Source organism: Heptranchias perlo, chromosome 1 (genome assembly GCF_035084215.1).
Source record: "Heptranchias perlo isolate sHepPer1 chromosome 1, sHepPer1.hap1, whole genome shotgun sequence".
Lineage (NCBI taxonomy): Eukaryota > Metazoa > Chordata > Chondrichthyes > Hexanchiformes > Hexanchidae > Heptranchias > Heptranchias perlo.
This window is the reverse complement of record NC_090325.1, coordinates 183,778,927-183,792,080: the sequence shown is the minus strand read 5'-3', so window position 1 is coordinate 183,792,080 and position 13,154 is coordinate 183,778,927. Positions and strand designations below refer to the sequence as shown.

The 13,154-nt window shown below is 39.5% G+C and overlaps 1 protein-coding gene across 1 annotated transcript; it reads right to left on the bottom strand.

Moving 5' to 3' along the window:
- Nucleotides 1-1,720: 1,720 nt before the first annotated feature.
- nkx6.1 (NK6 homeobox 1) lies at nt 1,721-4,859 on the bottom strand. The gene is made up of 3 exons (XM_067973397.1): nt 4,259-4,859; nt 3,471-3,643; nt 1,721-1,963 (listed from the first exon to the last, which is right to left on the bottom strand). The coding sequence occupies exons 1-3, from the start codon at nt 4,857-4,859 to the stop codon at nt 1,721-1,723; spliced, it is 1,017 nt and encodes a 338-aa protein (XP_067829498.1).
- Nucleotides 4,860-13,154: the final 8,295 nt, after the last annotated feature.

The window sequence follows — 13,154 nt, the reverse complement described above, 5'->3', positions numbered from 1 at the left end:
ATAGAACCGCCTCCAGCGCAACAGTATTTTTCCCTCTGAAGTCTGACACGTTCAGTCCAAGTGGCTGAATCCCATCAGCATACAATGGGACGCCTTCATTTCTATAGCAAGTTATTCTCATTCTTCTTTTACAGCTTTGACGGCTGCAGTAACATGAATGGAGAAACTGCAATTACATTCGATATTCACATTAAAACGATACACCATTTAAACTCCCGACCTGAATACAAAAGCCCTGTTCGTTCTCATGGTAATTGATCAGTTTATTGAAGCAAAAAAAAGGGAAGATGCTTAATCAGAAAAATGTCCTCACGATGGCAATAAATTACATTGTCTAATTTCTCCCCCTAATTACTTTAATGTCCCTCCGTTACTTTTAAACAGCATCTCAATATAGTTCAGTGGATTCCTTCAAATCAGTACGAGGAGGTGATTTTGCACATCCTTCTCTCAAATGCCGTAAATATTTGAATCTCAGAATTAAACCGAAAGTGCCTCTTCATCCAGCTATTTGAATTACACAAATCCGGTACAATCAAGCATGGAGCGTCTAAACTAAATAATATGCTTATTTAACCATAAAGGAACCGCTCAAAATGTTAATGACCCTCCGTCATACTTTGTTCTTAAAGTGCACTACTTAAAATTCCAATCTTCAAAAATACCAAGCGAATTCCAGCCAAATCTCTAAACATAACAGCACTTACATTCGGTACAAAGGGCCTGATTTCACCAGCCATTATTCGGATATTGAATTGAGATCCCAAGATGGTTTTAGGGCGGATTCGGTTATAAATTTAACACCGTTCGGTGGTGGCCATGAAATATATATTTCAAGTGCACGCACATATAATTTCTCACCGGGAATAATCACGGTAATAACATCACCGCGACTAGTTAAACAATCGGTTGAAAAATGCAGAAAGTTACTAGTAAAGTATATACCAGTCTTGAATGTGCAGTTGAAAAACACTGCAGCGCAACTGAGATAGAATATGTAGCAACTGTTAATACCCCTGCCTGGTTATCGACTCAGTGATTCAGGTACTGAGACCATAAAGCCTCCATTTGTAAAGAAACTTTCCTCGAGCTGCCGAAATACAGATGATCACTTATTTGAATTACCATATAATTTATTAAACGCTAACGAATTAAAAAGATACCATACTTTTTTTTTATCCACAAACACAAATTCTGGCAACACTTGGCATTCAGACTCCACAAGATTCCAAACACGAAAAACGAAACGAAATCTATACATTAAAAACCAAGCCAGCGCTAATTTAAACTGATCTTTTCTTATACAAAATGTATTTTACACATAAATATTCACAGTTATTTTTTTTTCTGTTCAGTATTTAATACATGAGTTATTTACAAGTTCCGGAGCGCCCATTACTCCCTCCACAACAACTGAGCATCCCAGTCTCTGATCTGAATATATTTCTATACACCTATCTTGGTATAAAAATGTTCCACAAACCAGAGGTGCCTGCTGCTGGAGATCAAATGCGCTCTGTCCTTTTGAGTAGAGGCGTATCATCAGCCTTGAGAATTAGTGCTTAGCAGCGCCGGGGCTTCTGATCAAATCTTCCCATAACTTATATAGACTATAAAAATATATACATCTCTGAAAATGTACAGAGAGAGAGAGAGTGGTAGAGAGAGAGTTTAGTGCTAGGTTCTGTAGGATTAGGAATATAAAGTCCCCCGTCTCTCCTTAGGAACTTTCGTTTTCGCTTGTGTGCACGTGCAAAGTAGTAGGTTTGTGTTTCTTTAGTAACTGGGAAATCTTTTCATCGTCGGAATTGGGATCCAGCGGCTTGTTGTATTCATCATCGTCGTCATCGTTTTCCGAGGTGCCCTTCAGTCTCTCAGTCTCCGAGTCCTGTTTCTTCTTGGCAGTTGCCATCTCTGCCGCGTGTTTCTTCCTCCATTTCGTCCGTCTGTTCTGGAACCAAACCTGAATTGAAAGAATGACATTCTCTGTTTGTCAACAATTGAAGGAATGCGGCATTGCTTACAAAGAAAGACTTTTAAAAAAAAACAATTATTTGCTTTCTCGCCTCGCCCTTTTGAAAACTATCAAAAAATGAAACCAGACTTTCCACAAACGCCTCCGAGCATCTTATCAGAAATGTTTACCCGTTTTATTTTCGTTCTAAGATTAAGATTGGCAATTTTGACATTTGCACCGAATCTAGAGGGCTGGATTTACACTTGTATGCTGTGGGAACTCAAACTGGGAGGAGAAGCCTGCTGCTGGGGAATCTCTCACCCCTGGGCCGTCGTGTACTGGGTAGTTTTCGGAGTTATACTGCTACTTGCGTGTTGCTGTGCAGACAAAAGCTACTTTGCATGAGCGCAAAAGTGGCAGTATTAATTCAAGATGCGCTTTGGAGAGAATAAAGTGTTTGGATTAGCTTTAATTTTGATACTGTATATTTAAATATAGCTTCTCCTTATCAAGTATAATTATGCATGTTTTAGCATATTGATCATGTACTGTTAAAGACGTTCTCCACCTTATCTATAGGAACTGTGTGTCACATACGCGCGCCCGCATATACTATTCATGGAGAGATAGATTAAGCACTGCGACAGTTTAATCTTTACTTAAAATCACATAAAAGTAAGTTATTTATATCTCAGTATTAAAGTGCACGGTGCTATTTTTGTTACCGTTTCTTTAAAAAGAGCTAGATTACAATTTGTAATGTTCTATTAATAATTATAATGGAAAAACGCACCAAACTTGCACAACCCTTTTCCGCATTTTTTATAATAGATATTTAGCTGTGGTGTCATCAACTTTACTGTAATTGTTGGTGAGGGTGACGCTCTTTTATCAGTAATGGCAATCATTTGGCAGAATAAATGTATAAACGATTGCGCTACAAGTCTCCGAACAGATAAAATATCTGGAGTAAGACAACCCGCATATTTGCAGATCAGACACTGCTACCCATTGCTGTTTGAAAAAAAGGAAGAAAAATATGTCAAACAAAAACTTTGCAAATCCACAGAGCAACGGAAAATAATATATCTAAATAAGGCAAGTGTTACTGAGTGCAGCGTGTTCGTTTAGATTAAGTAACAGTGTTACATAGGATGTTTTAAAAATATACTATGTTATAGAACAATAGATGCTAAGTTAAGATATTTCTGTGGTACGAAACGGCGCTATCTGATCAGGAAACAGTAGTTTATAAAAGCCGCCAGCTCGCACATCTCACTTGTAATGAGTTATTAAAATATTTTATATTTATTCTGCAGATTTTTTTAAGTGTATATTTTCTTAATCTTATTAGATCAAAGATACGTTTTGTGAATCTTTATTTTTCAGTGAAAGCCGTCATATTTCCCACTTGACGTGTTACCTCGTCCACATTTCTTAATCTTTACTGCATTTTTAATACGTGCTGGCAAAATTCATGGGAACCATTCAAGATTTGTCAAGACAATCCTACCTTCACTTGACTCTCCGTCATCCCCAGCGAATATGCCAGTCTCGCCCTTTCAGGCCCAGCTAAATATTTAGTTTGTTCAAAAGTTTTTTCCAAAGCGAAAATTTGTTGACCCGAGAACGTGGGTCTGGTGTGTTTTCTCTTCCCGTCTTTATCAATCAGCATGGCGCCCTGATCTGAAATGAGAAAGAAATGAGAGTTAAACTACAAATAATATTTACTCGACAGATTTCGGTCAAATTCGATGGAAAGGATTACAGATGCAGGATTCAAATTGCAATAGGGTGACATAATATATAATAAATCGGAAGGCCTTTTTCTGTAAATTTAATATTGTCAAAATATGAAAATCTAATACGAAGTTTTGGTAAACTGGCAATTGGCCAAATCAACACTTTTTAGATAAATAAAACAAACTCCATAATGATAAAAAATTAACGAGCAGCATAACGGTATGTTTGAGGCACTTAGTACGATTAGACATTAAGTTATTTGTATATATGACAACGGATCAACTATCTCTCCATATTGTTATAGTAACGGATTTTATCTAATACGGTGCACTGTTAATTCGACCCGAGTGTTTGCCATTAAAAAATTAAAAAAAACAATTATTAAGCTTAGGGAAATGCATTTACAAAACTTTGATGTTTGCAAAAAGATTAATTAAAATGAACGGAACGAAATAAATGAGAATAATGAGGGAGTCCAGTCAAAATGTGCAATAATATAATAATGTTTTTATATGATTGCTTAAAAAAGGGAAACAGAAACGAGAAAAGGTCACTTACGCGGCGAGCAGCCCAACCTGGCGTCTCTCCACGGTGGACTCTGCATGACTCCCGGCCAGAAGATGGGGGTCCTGCCCGGCAGCTCAGCCAGTGGTTTTGGGTAACGGGCTACAGCTGCCGCCGCCGCCGCTGCCGCCGCAGCCGCGCTCGGGCTGAAGTACATGCCCGAGGGCGGAGGACTGAGACTGGTGTTAAAACGAGGGATTCCCGAAAGCAAAGTAGAAGCGACCCCGCCTCCTCCTCCGCCGCCGCCGCCCCCGCCTCCCCCGCCCGGTAGCATCGACGGCCGGTTCAGGATATCGTTGATGCCGTGAGGAGTGGCGCAGGACAGCTGATGTGCCAGGAAACCGGGCAGGCTTGACGTAGATTTGAGCCCCGCCGTGGCTGCTGCGGTTGCGGCGGCGGCTGCACTGACGATCCCGGGCGGGCTGGAGGACGATGAGATGGAAGACCCCCCAGCTCCTGCACCGGCCCCGGCCTGCAGAGAGTAAGGGTACAAGGGGTTCTTCATCTCGGTCATACTGTGCAGGGCCGCTAAAGGCGGGCTGCTCAACACGAACGCGCTCTGCCGGGTCCCATCCATCTGTCCGACCGCTAACATTACCAAAAGTGGTCAGATTCAGCCACAAGTTCTCACAAGAAATGGGGGGGGGGGGGGGGGAAAGAGGGGGGGAAAAAACCAGCAGCAGTAGCAGCAGGATCAAGTCCAAAAAGTCCAGTTTGGGTTTTTTTTCTGATCCTTTAACTTGGGGAATCTTGCTTTTTTTTAATTAAAAAAAAATGATTAAAACAACAAATCAGCTGTTAAATTCCCAGGTGCAGTGATGGGGATGGGGTTGTTTCTTTCTCTCAGAATTCTTTATACATGTTTTTTTAAAAAGAAGATAAGACTTATTGAGCTCTCGCCTTGCCGCCCCAGATGAAACAGCCTGAGGTAATAAAACACTCTCATCACTTCAGGCGCTTTCTATCTGTGCTGTCTTGAGGGAAAGTGCAAAAAACTTTCCAGCTGTCAATCAACGCGGCCAGCGTGATGGGGGACTTGCGCCGGATGATTGGCCAATATCGCCGTGACGTCGCACCCCCTCGCCAAACTACCCTCTCTTGATTGGTTGACGAATAAAGCCCGCCTTGCATAAATTTGCATATTTAAAGAAACTGAAGTGAAACAAAAAAAAGGTTTAAAACTACAATAGCCTTTAAGAGAGAGAGGGGGAAAAAAAGTCCAAATGACCCTTTATTTAGAGCTTGCAAAAAAAAAACATCTGTCGGCGGCTTGTTTTGTTAAACTAATCTAAGGTTCGGATCTCTTTATGTTTTAAGAATTGCACTGACCTGAAATATCCCGTTAAAAACACTCTCGCTGGATTAAACACCCAAAGCACAGTGTTTGTGTTAAGGTGTTAATTGGGTAACATACGCTTCCCAAGGAATGTGTAAATTAAATTGTTTTTAATTAAACAAACGTAAATGTAGCAATAACACACTGGCGACAGATGCCAGCAGGGCCGAACGCGTGTCGGGGATGCGCTGCTCTGGCTCCAATGATACCCTGGTAAATGTTTCTGATAGGGTCAAGTAATCAGAAGTTTATCTTAACATAATTACAAGAGAAAAAAACACATCTGCTTTGAACTAACCGTTAGTTCTTTCGCTATCACATTGAGACTATCCTCCGTGTTCTTTGTCATTATATCATGGCACATTGTAAATTAAAACTGTGATTTTCGAGAAAAATATAGAATTGGTTTAAAATTTAAATCTAAAGCAATAAAGTCAGACGTGGATTGATGAAGTAATGTGATGGTAATGTATGCTTGGACTGATTTTTCCCAAAGCCTGTTTATTCAGAATCAGTCGTTTATGGAAAACGGTCAATACTCAATATTTCTCCTCCGTGACAGTGTTGTGTTCAGAACGACAGCAATGATGTCACCTTTCTACCGCGTTACCGTTAAATATGCTTCATAAACAACAGAGACTTGAGGCTTCCAGAACTTTAAAAGGCAGAATATATGTTGCAGTGATTGACTGTTCAGAGTGATCCTAGGTTGATGTTATAATTATTCGCTGGCAATCGAGTATAAATGGTGAAAATTAACTGAATATTCAGATCCTCCCCTCCAACCACCACCACGCCGGTTCAAGAGATCATTTATCGGTGCTCTGAGATGGTTTGTTTTATCAATGACAATACAATTGGTAAAAAAAATAAATCAGCATTTCCATTTGGTCAAAACAAAACAATATACCGATAGCCGCATAGAGCATCGAATGAAAAATCAGAGAATAAAAGTAATCACTTGTATAACTTTTGAAATATTATGGCGTACTTTTCACAGACTTATACATCTATTAAATACAGATGGTCACATTATACAATGCATATGGTACAGAAAATAACGTTGTTGAAATCCCATTCAACGGAGTAATAGTAAAATTCTGTTAAAAGTAAAATACTTTTAACAGAATTTTACTGTTGTTATACGTTTCCAGAAAATGTACTTCAGTGAACTTCGAGTAGACATGCTGTAACTGTTAGTTTTTTTAATATTTATGTAAGCTACACTTATCGCGTACAGTTAATAAATGGAACTGGGCATCAGAACCTTGTGCCCGCATACACTTTCCCCTTTGTAAGGCACCAAGGAATTCTGCTAGTAAAGTTGGAAAAAGTTAATGTGGCTGTACAGCTCCTATTTACGGACGGTATTTTTATGTAGATAAAGTTGCATGTATCTGTAACCGGGTAAATGAATGTCCTTTATAGCGAGCTAAATAAAGTAGGATAAAATAGCTCTTGCTCAATATTGCCTATATATATATCTGTCCTATATTCTATAGATGACTGTATATATCTATTCTATACTCCATATATGCCTCTCCGGTATTCTGTATATAACGTTTATGCATAAATGCCCAAACCTAAATCGACGCTGTATTTGTTACTATAACATTTAAGTGCTATGTATTTCAGAAGGATATTTTGTTTACTAAGTTTTGTAAATGATTCCGATGACAGAAAAATGAAATCCTTCTCCTTTTATATTTGTATTGAATTGGTTTGGTGAGTTTTCGTGATACATTTGATATCTGTCGGAGGTGTGCTTTGTGACAACGGGTTTCACCGCTCAACCCTTGTCCTACGACAGTCAATGGCACTTCTCCGCCGGGCCTCGGCGCCTCTGACTTCAAGTCCTGTGGGCGCTGGAGCCGCTCACTGAATTGAACTGAGACTGGGTGCACTGCTCCATTAGCCATTACCGAGGATGGAGATCATAAACTTAAACACCACATCGAGCAAGTATTGCACCTCTTTTCATTTCTACAAACCAGATTTTTTTTTTCAGTAGAGTAGAACCTTTACCAATGATGAAAACGAAAAAAAAGTGCTGGAAATGCATCAGAAGTCAATCAAACCGCAACACTTCACCAGAAGTGGGCTTTACTCGAAATTTCGATATTTGGGTTCTCTAAAGGTGGCACTTAGAGTTACATAAGCTTTAAAAAAATCCTTATGCAATAGTCATCCTTCGTATGCGAATTATCAGCTAATTTTAATTCAAAATAAATGGCTTTGGAAACCCTTGCAATGTGTCAGAAAGAAATATATAATTTATTACAACTGTAAATTGTTTAGGCAATGGGGAAAAATTCGAGCCTGAATGTAGTATTAAAAGGTGTGCTTTAACTGGTTTACTCTAACAGTAGGACATTGGATGGACGGTTTGATGCTGAGCGGACACTTGGACCCACCTCACTTGTAGAGTTGCAGGAGCGGCGGTGCTGAGTTACTCATATCGCGACACCTAGCGGACAAAGGCAACGGCGCAGACTGGGCGGATCGTGCTTATTTTCTGCGTGCAACGGGGTCTTTGGAAATTCAACATCAACTTGGCAGCATTAAGGTACCGTGTCCGTGCAAGATCTATGAAAAGCGGACCTTCTGGAAGAACAAAAAAAAACACAAACAATGTTTCATCAGATGAGATTCGGAGGATACTGGGCTCCTTTGACTTGCTTTGGATCTAGGATGGGTCGGTAGATTTCTTTCGCCTGTATATAGCTGAGACCGGGAACTGATCTTAGTATAAATTGTATATTGAATACTTCACAGCCTTTAGGGCGATAATTCCAAAACCATAATTGATATACCGAAATATTAGCCTCTATTACGCCCAAAACGATTTAACGTTTGTTTCGTTATTATTTCCAAATAGGAAGAATGCGGTGATTTTAATCCACTCATTGTGTAGTATGCTCTATTTAGAATAAGCTCCGGGAGCGAACTTTAGTCAAGTTTTTTCTTATTACGTCTTGTGATCCTGGTTGCATTGAAGGCTAAATCTGTGTAAAGTTTTTGTTTACACTATACAGTATCGTGCTGTACATAAGACAGAAAGACACCAATATCACACCTCCAAATACTTAGTAGAAAATCTCATTCGTTTCTATGTGAGACGCAGGCTGATTGCAGTTGGAGGCAAATTTGTAGGTTGGTTATTCAAGGAGGTGTGCTTCCATTAATGATTACTTAATTATTAACCGCAATAATCTGTTATTCACTCCCTGCAAAAGTGAACGGCCTTTAGTTTTCCTACTGGAGTCAATAAGGTCAGAATCGTCTGACGAAGAGTCCATAGAAAAATGTGACCAGGGAGCTAATCTGGAATCTGGATCGCTTAATCGATGTGGCGCATCAAAAATTCCAGGAGAATATCAGCAACAAAAGCCCAACTCGGTAAAGATGCAAGGGACGGAAAGGAACCGAAGCACCGACCTGAAGGAGTAATGAATCCTTGTTTATTTAATTAGTCTTTAAAATCTTTTTATCTTTTCATTACATTTAGCGGCGCGTCTACAGCAGCGCAAGAGGTAACATTTTGAGGCATTTAATATTTTGTATTTGCGTTTTATTTACATTGCCGTTACAATAGCATCTGGAGGGAGCCGCCTTAAGTGATCAATGGTGCTTATTTAAAAAAAAACATTTCATGTGAGGGTAACCGACCAGCGGGCTCAATAAGCAAAACTGTAAATGCTTCATATACCAGAAATGATGTTGTTTAGAGCACATTACACATGATTCTACCCCCTCGACCCTCCGTGTCCGGGTACATGGAAACTAGTGAGACACCAATGGGTCAGTTTCTGTCCTCCCAACCTTCAATCTCGCCCTTTGCATTTTATTACCGACCGAGTGTTCATTTGCTGTACACTCACTCTGACACTGGGTTTCATCTAAGTTTGTAGCCGTTCTTTTATTATATGTCTTGTTGTTTGGTTGTATTAGTCAGATTATATTTACCTTTCACTGGGCTCTGTTAATGTGTGTACATTTTGACAGAATAGCCGTTCGTCTCCAAAACACAGGGCCTGTCTCCTATACGGGTATGCATGCAGTTCCCACAATTACAAGAGTGAATTAATCTCTTGGTGTTACGATTTCCTGATCTGTTGAACAACTACAAAGTACATTATTTATGTGTGTATCGGCCGTGCTATGTTTGAGATAACATTCCATTTATTTGCCCAGCCTTGGAAGTTCCGAGCCACTGTTCTATATTTTAGGTTAATAAATTTGGCCAATCAATTTAGGGATAGAATCGGGTAATGTTACAAATAGTCTTTGAATTGTTATTATTAATTCGGGGTGACTTTGCATGAAACGAATATGCAAATAGGATTTCTGACGGAATCCAAAGCAAAATTCTGGAAATCTGAAATAAAAACAGAAAATGCTGGTGAAGATCAGCAAGTCAGGCAGCATCTGTGGAGAAAGAAACAGAGTTAACGTTTCAGGTCGAGGACCTTTCGTCAGAACTAGGATTTCTGACAGTATTAAAGTTCGCCTTGAGAGTTCTAACTCTTGCTGAACATGCGGTGAATGGTCCCAGACCGATTCGTCTTCCTCAGATGATTTAATGGCACGGGCTCTGATTTATGCCTGGGTTTAACGTTATTCTGATTTATTTTCCCACACTGACAGTAATGTTAGAGTTTATTTTACAATCCTCTGGACAAGCCTTTAAAATACAATTAAAAAGACAAGGTGATCTGACAACATACTGCACACTGTTAGCAAGATTGTTTATTATTTAGCAATCATAAGCAGTAATGCAGAAATTTCCACCGGGACAGTGCCATTTTGCAGTATTGTTGAATACAAAGCTGATATGATTCCCATAGGAAGGGAATTGATAAACCATAAACGAACAAGTGATAGAAGTTAGAATGTGAAAGGCACCGATGCCATTTTACCATATTGCATTTTACCGGAAACAAAAATAATTGCCCTGAAAACAAAACGTATTAAAAATGTACAAGAGCTGTTTGAAAGTGGGGTGATGCACAATATTTCTGCTAATATCGATATATTGATGCAGTAAAATAAAGTTAGGTGTTTATTGAAACAATCTTCTTGGACTCGCCGCGAGATCAATAGATGTCCTTTTATGACTATTTAGCTGAAGGGTGGGTACCTATGTGTTGTAAACAATTTTACAACACCAAGTTATAGTCCAGCAATTTTATTTTAAATTCACAAGCTTTCGGAGGCTACCTCCTTCGTCAGGTGAACGATGTGAAAATGAAAACCTCGAGGTTTTCATTTTCACATCGTTCACCTGACGAAGGAGGAAGCCTCCGAAAGCTTGTGAATTTAAAATAAAATTGCTGGACTATAACTTGGTGTTGTAAAATTGTTTACAATTGTCAACCCCAGTCCATCACCGGCATCTCCACATCATACCTATGTGTTGACCGAGTGTTAATTACCCTACTGTCAGCACCTAAGAGGTAGATGACATTGACTGGTATTGTCTTAAAATGTCAGTCAGCAGATCTTTCTTTTCAGCAGCCACCCCTCGGGGTGATTGTCATTGTTCATAAAGACAAACGATTTCTAGAGATTATATAACAACAGCAGCAATGTAACTGTTAGTGTTAAGCAGCCCTGTTAATAACCGCGGTTTCCATTCGTATCAGTCTGATTATCTCTTTTTTTCCTAAGAAAGGAACATGTTGGGATTTTGTTCAACACGGTGTCTCAGGACGTATTAAGAGGAACAAGGGAATAGGGCGGATTCCACCCCCAAATTGATTTATCTCAGTCCAAATCAAATACCAATGTTTAGTTTTTTTTAACCATTTTCTCTAGAATTAAATCAATGGAGGAAAACGGATTACAACAGCTTAAGCCAGAAACGTGTTTCATTATCTATCTACAGAAACTGTGTATGTCAACGGATATTATACACAGCTTACGCTTACAGTGCAAATTAGTAACTGAATATAACTCTCTAACGGAATCAAATTACACTAAAATAGCCCTCTCTGGCGCGAGTGCTTTCTTATACAAGGTAAAGATCGCGTTGTCATCATAAACATGCAGAGATCATAAAATCACTCGCGTCTTACATAAAATGCAGTTTGTAAATCGATTTAGATTAATGGTGCACAATCTGCTAAGCAGGAGAGCCATTTCCTGATGTGCAGAATTAAATAAAACATAAAAATGTTGCTAAAAACGTACCCACGGGGTGTCGCATGCCCATCGAAAGCATGTAAAATTACCTAACTCAAGTCAGCGGTTGTGTGACATCTGACATGGTTTTGTAATTCAAGATAAATCAAACGTGACATTCGCTGTTTCAAAAGCATTAGCAAAATGTTTAATTGCGAATTAAGTACAGCGTTAGAAATAACATACATTATGCAGTAAGTAGTTTGGGTGATACCCCAGAATAATGCATGTCTTTTGGAAGTCCCAGAAACGAATCCTCCATTATTTATTATGCTTTGCACCATTTCAGTGCAAGTTTTATTTTCACCTTTTCTTCTGTTAACCGGAGAATTGAACAGTCATTATTGAAACTCCTGCCTGAATAATTTACCGATGACCTCTTGGTGATTTTGTTTTGGCTTCTTCTTCAGTCATGTATCCACCCAGCAGTGTGTTTCGTCACGGGTTTTATTGCTTTAATTCCATTATCCGGTAGGAATAGTTACATTCTAAGCAAAAACATGTCGTAAGTTATGTTATTGGTGAAAAATAATCCATGTTATCTCTTTAAACAACAGCGGGACTCTGTGCAGCGACCCCGAACTGTTACAAGAGGTGATGGGCGGCAGACAGAAATTGCTCCAGAGAATTTTTAGAAAGCGAATCTGAAGTGAGATGTGATGTTTCATATCCGAATTGAACACGTCTTTCAGCAGAGTGTGCTGCGGTCCTAGATCTAAGAATCTGCCTACCTCGCTTATAACAGTTCCAAAATTAATTCATTCACAGCTCTAAAGTATTTATTCTTGCTACGTTGCTACAGTTTGATTGTAGGGGTAGGGGGCACAAGATCTAATACAATTTTCTTAAACATTTCTTTGAAAGGCATGTACTAGGAGGATGCATAACAACTGCAGCAGGGATGCAGTTTTGGGGAGGGAGACGGCTTTTCCGCCCATCTCACGAACCTGGATAAAACGTGAGGGGTCAGTCCCTTCACGGGAGTTTAATCTTAACAGTTTCGATTCCTCGGTTCTTCTCATCCATCACATTTCAACTCTAGATCTGAGACCGAAGTAGAGCATTCGATTTTTCCCAGTTCGGAAACCAGCCCAGCTCTGTTAATTACAAAGGATGGGATCTACTCATTTCACGTTGAATGGATTTTTAAAAAAATAAAAAATAAGTTATTTCAATTCTAAAACAAGCTGGACATTTTCTACTGATGGCGTTATTGTCATCCTCAGAACCGATACTTGTGTAAACAGGGTTGCTTTAGTGAATTGGCAGAAGGAACTTCCAAGCTAATTGCACCGGCTGAGAAGGTTTGGTTCAGCGTTTGGGCTCACGGAGGAGTCAGTCCCCAGCCTGTTGCTGCACCACCCCGTGAGC

Coding starts and splice junctions, on each gene's coding strand:
- nkx6.1 (XM_067973397.1), bottom strand. CDS start 4,859: ATGTTAGCGGTCGGACAGATGGATGGGACCCGGCAGAGCGCGTTCGTG. Junction 3,644..4,258: donor CAGGTTGGGCTGCTCGCCGC/GTAAGTGACCTT, acceptor TTCTCATTTCAG/ATCAGGGCGCCATGCTGATT. Junction 1,964..3,470: donor TGACGGAGAGTCAAGTGAAG/GTAGGATTGTCT, acceptor CTTTCAATTCAG/GTTTGGTTCCAGAACAGACG.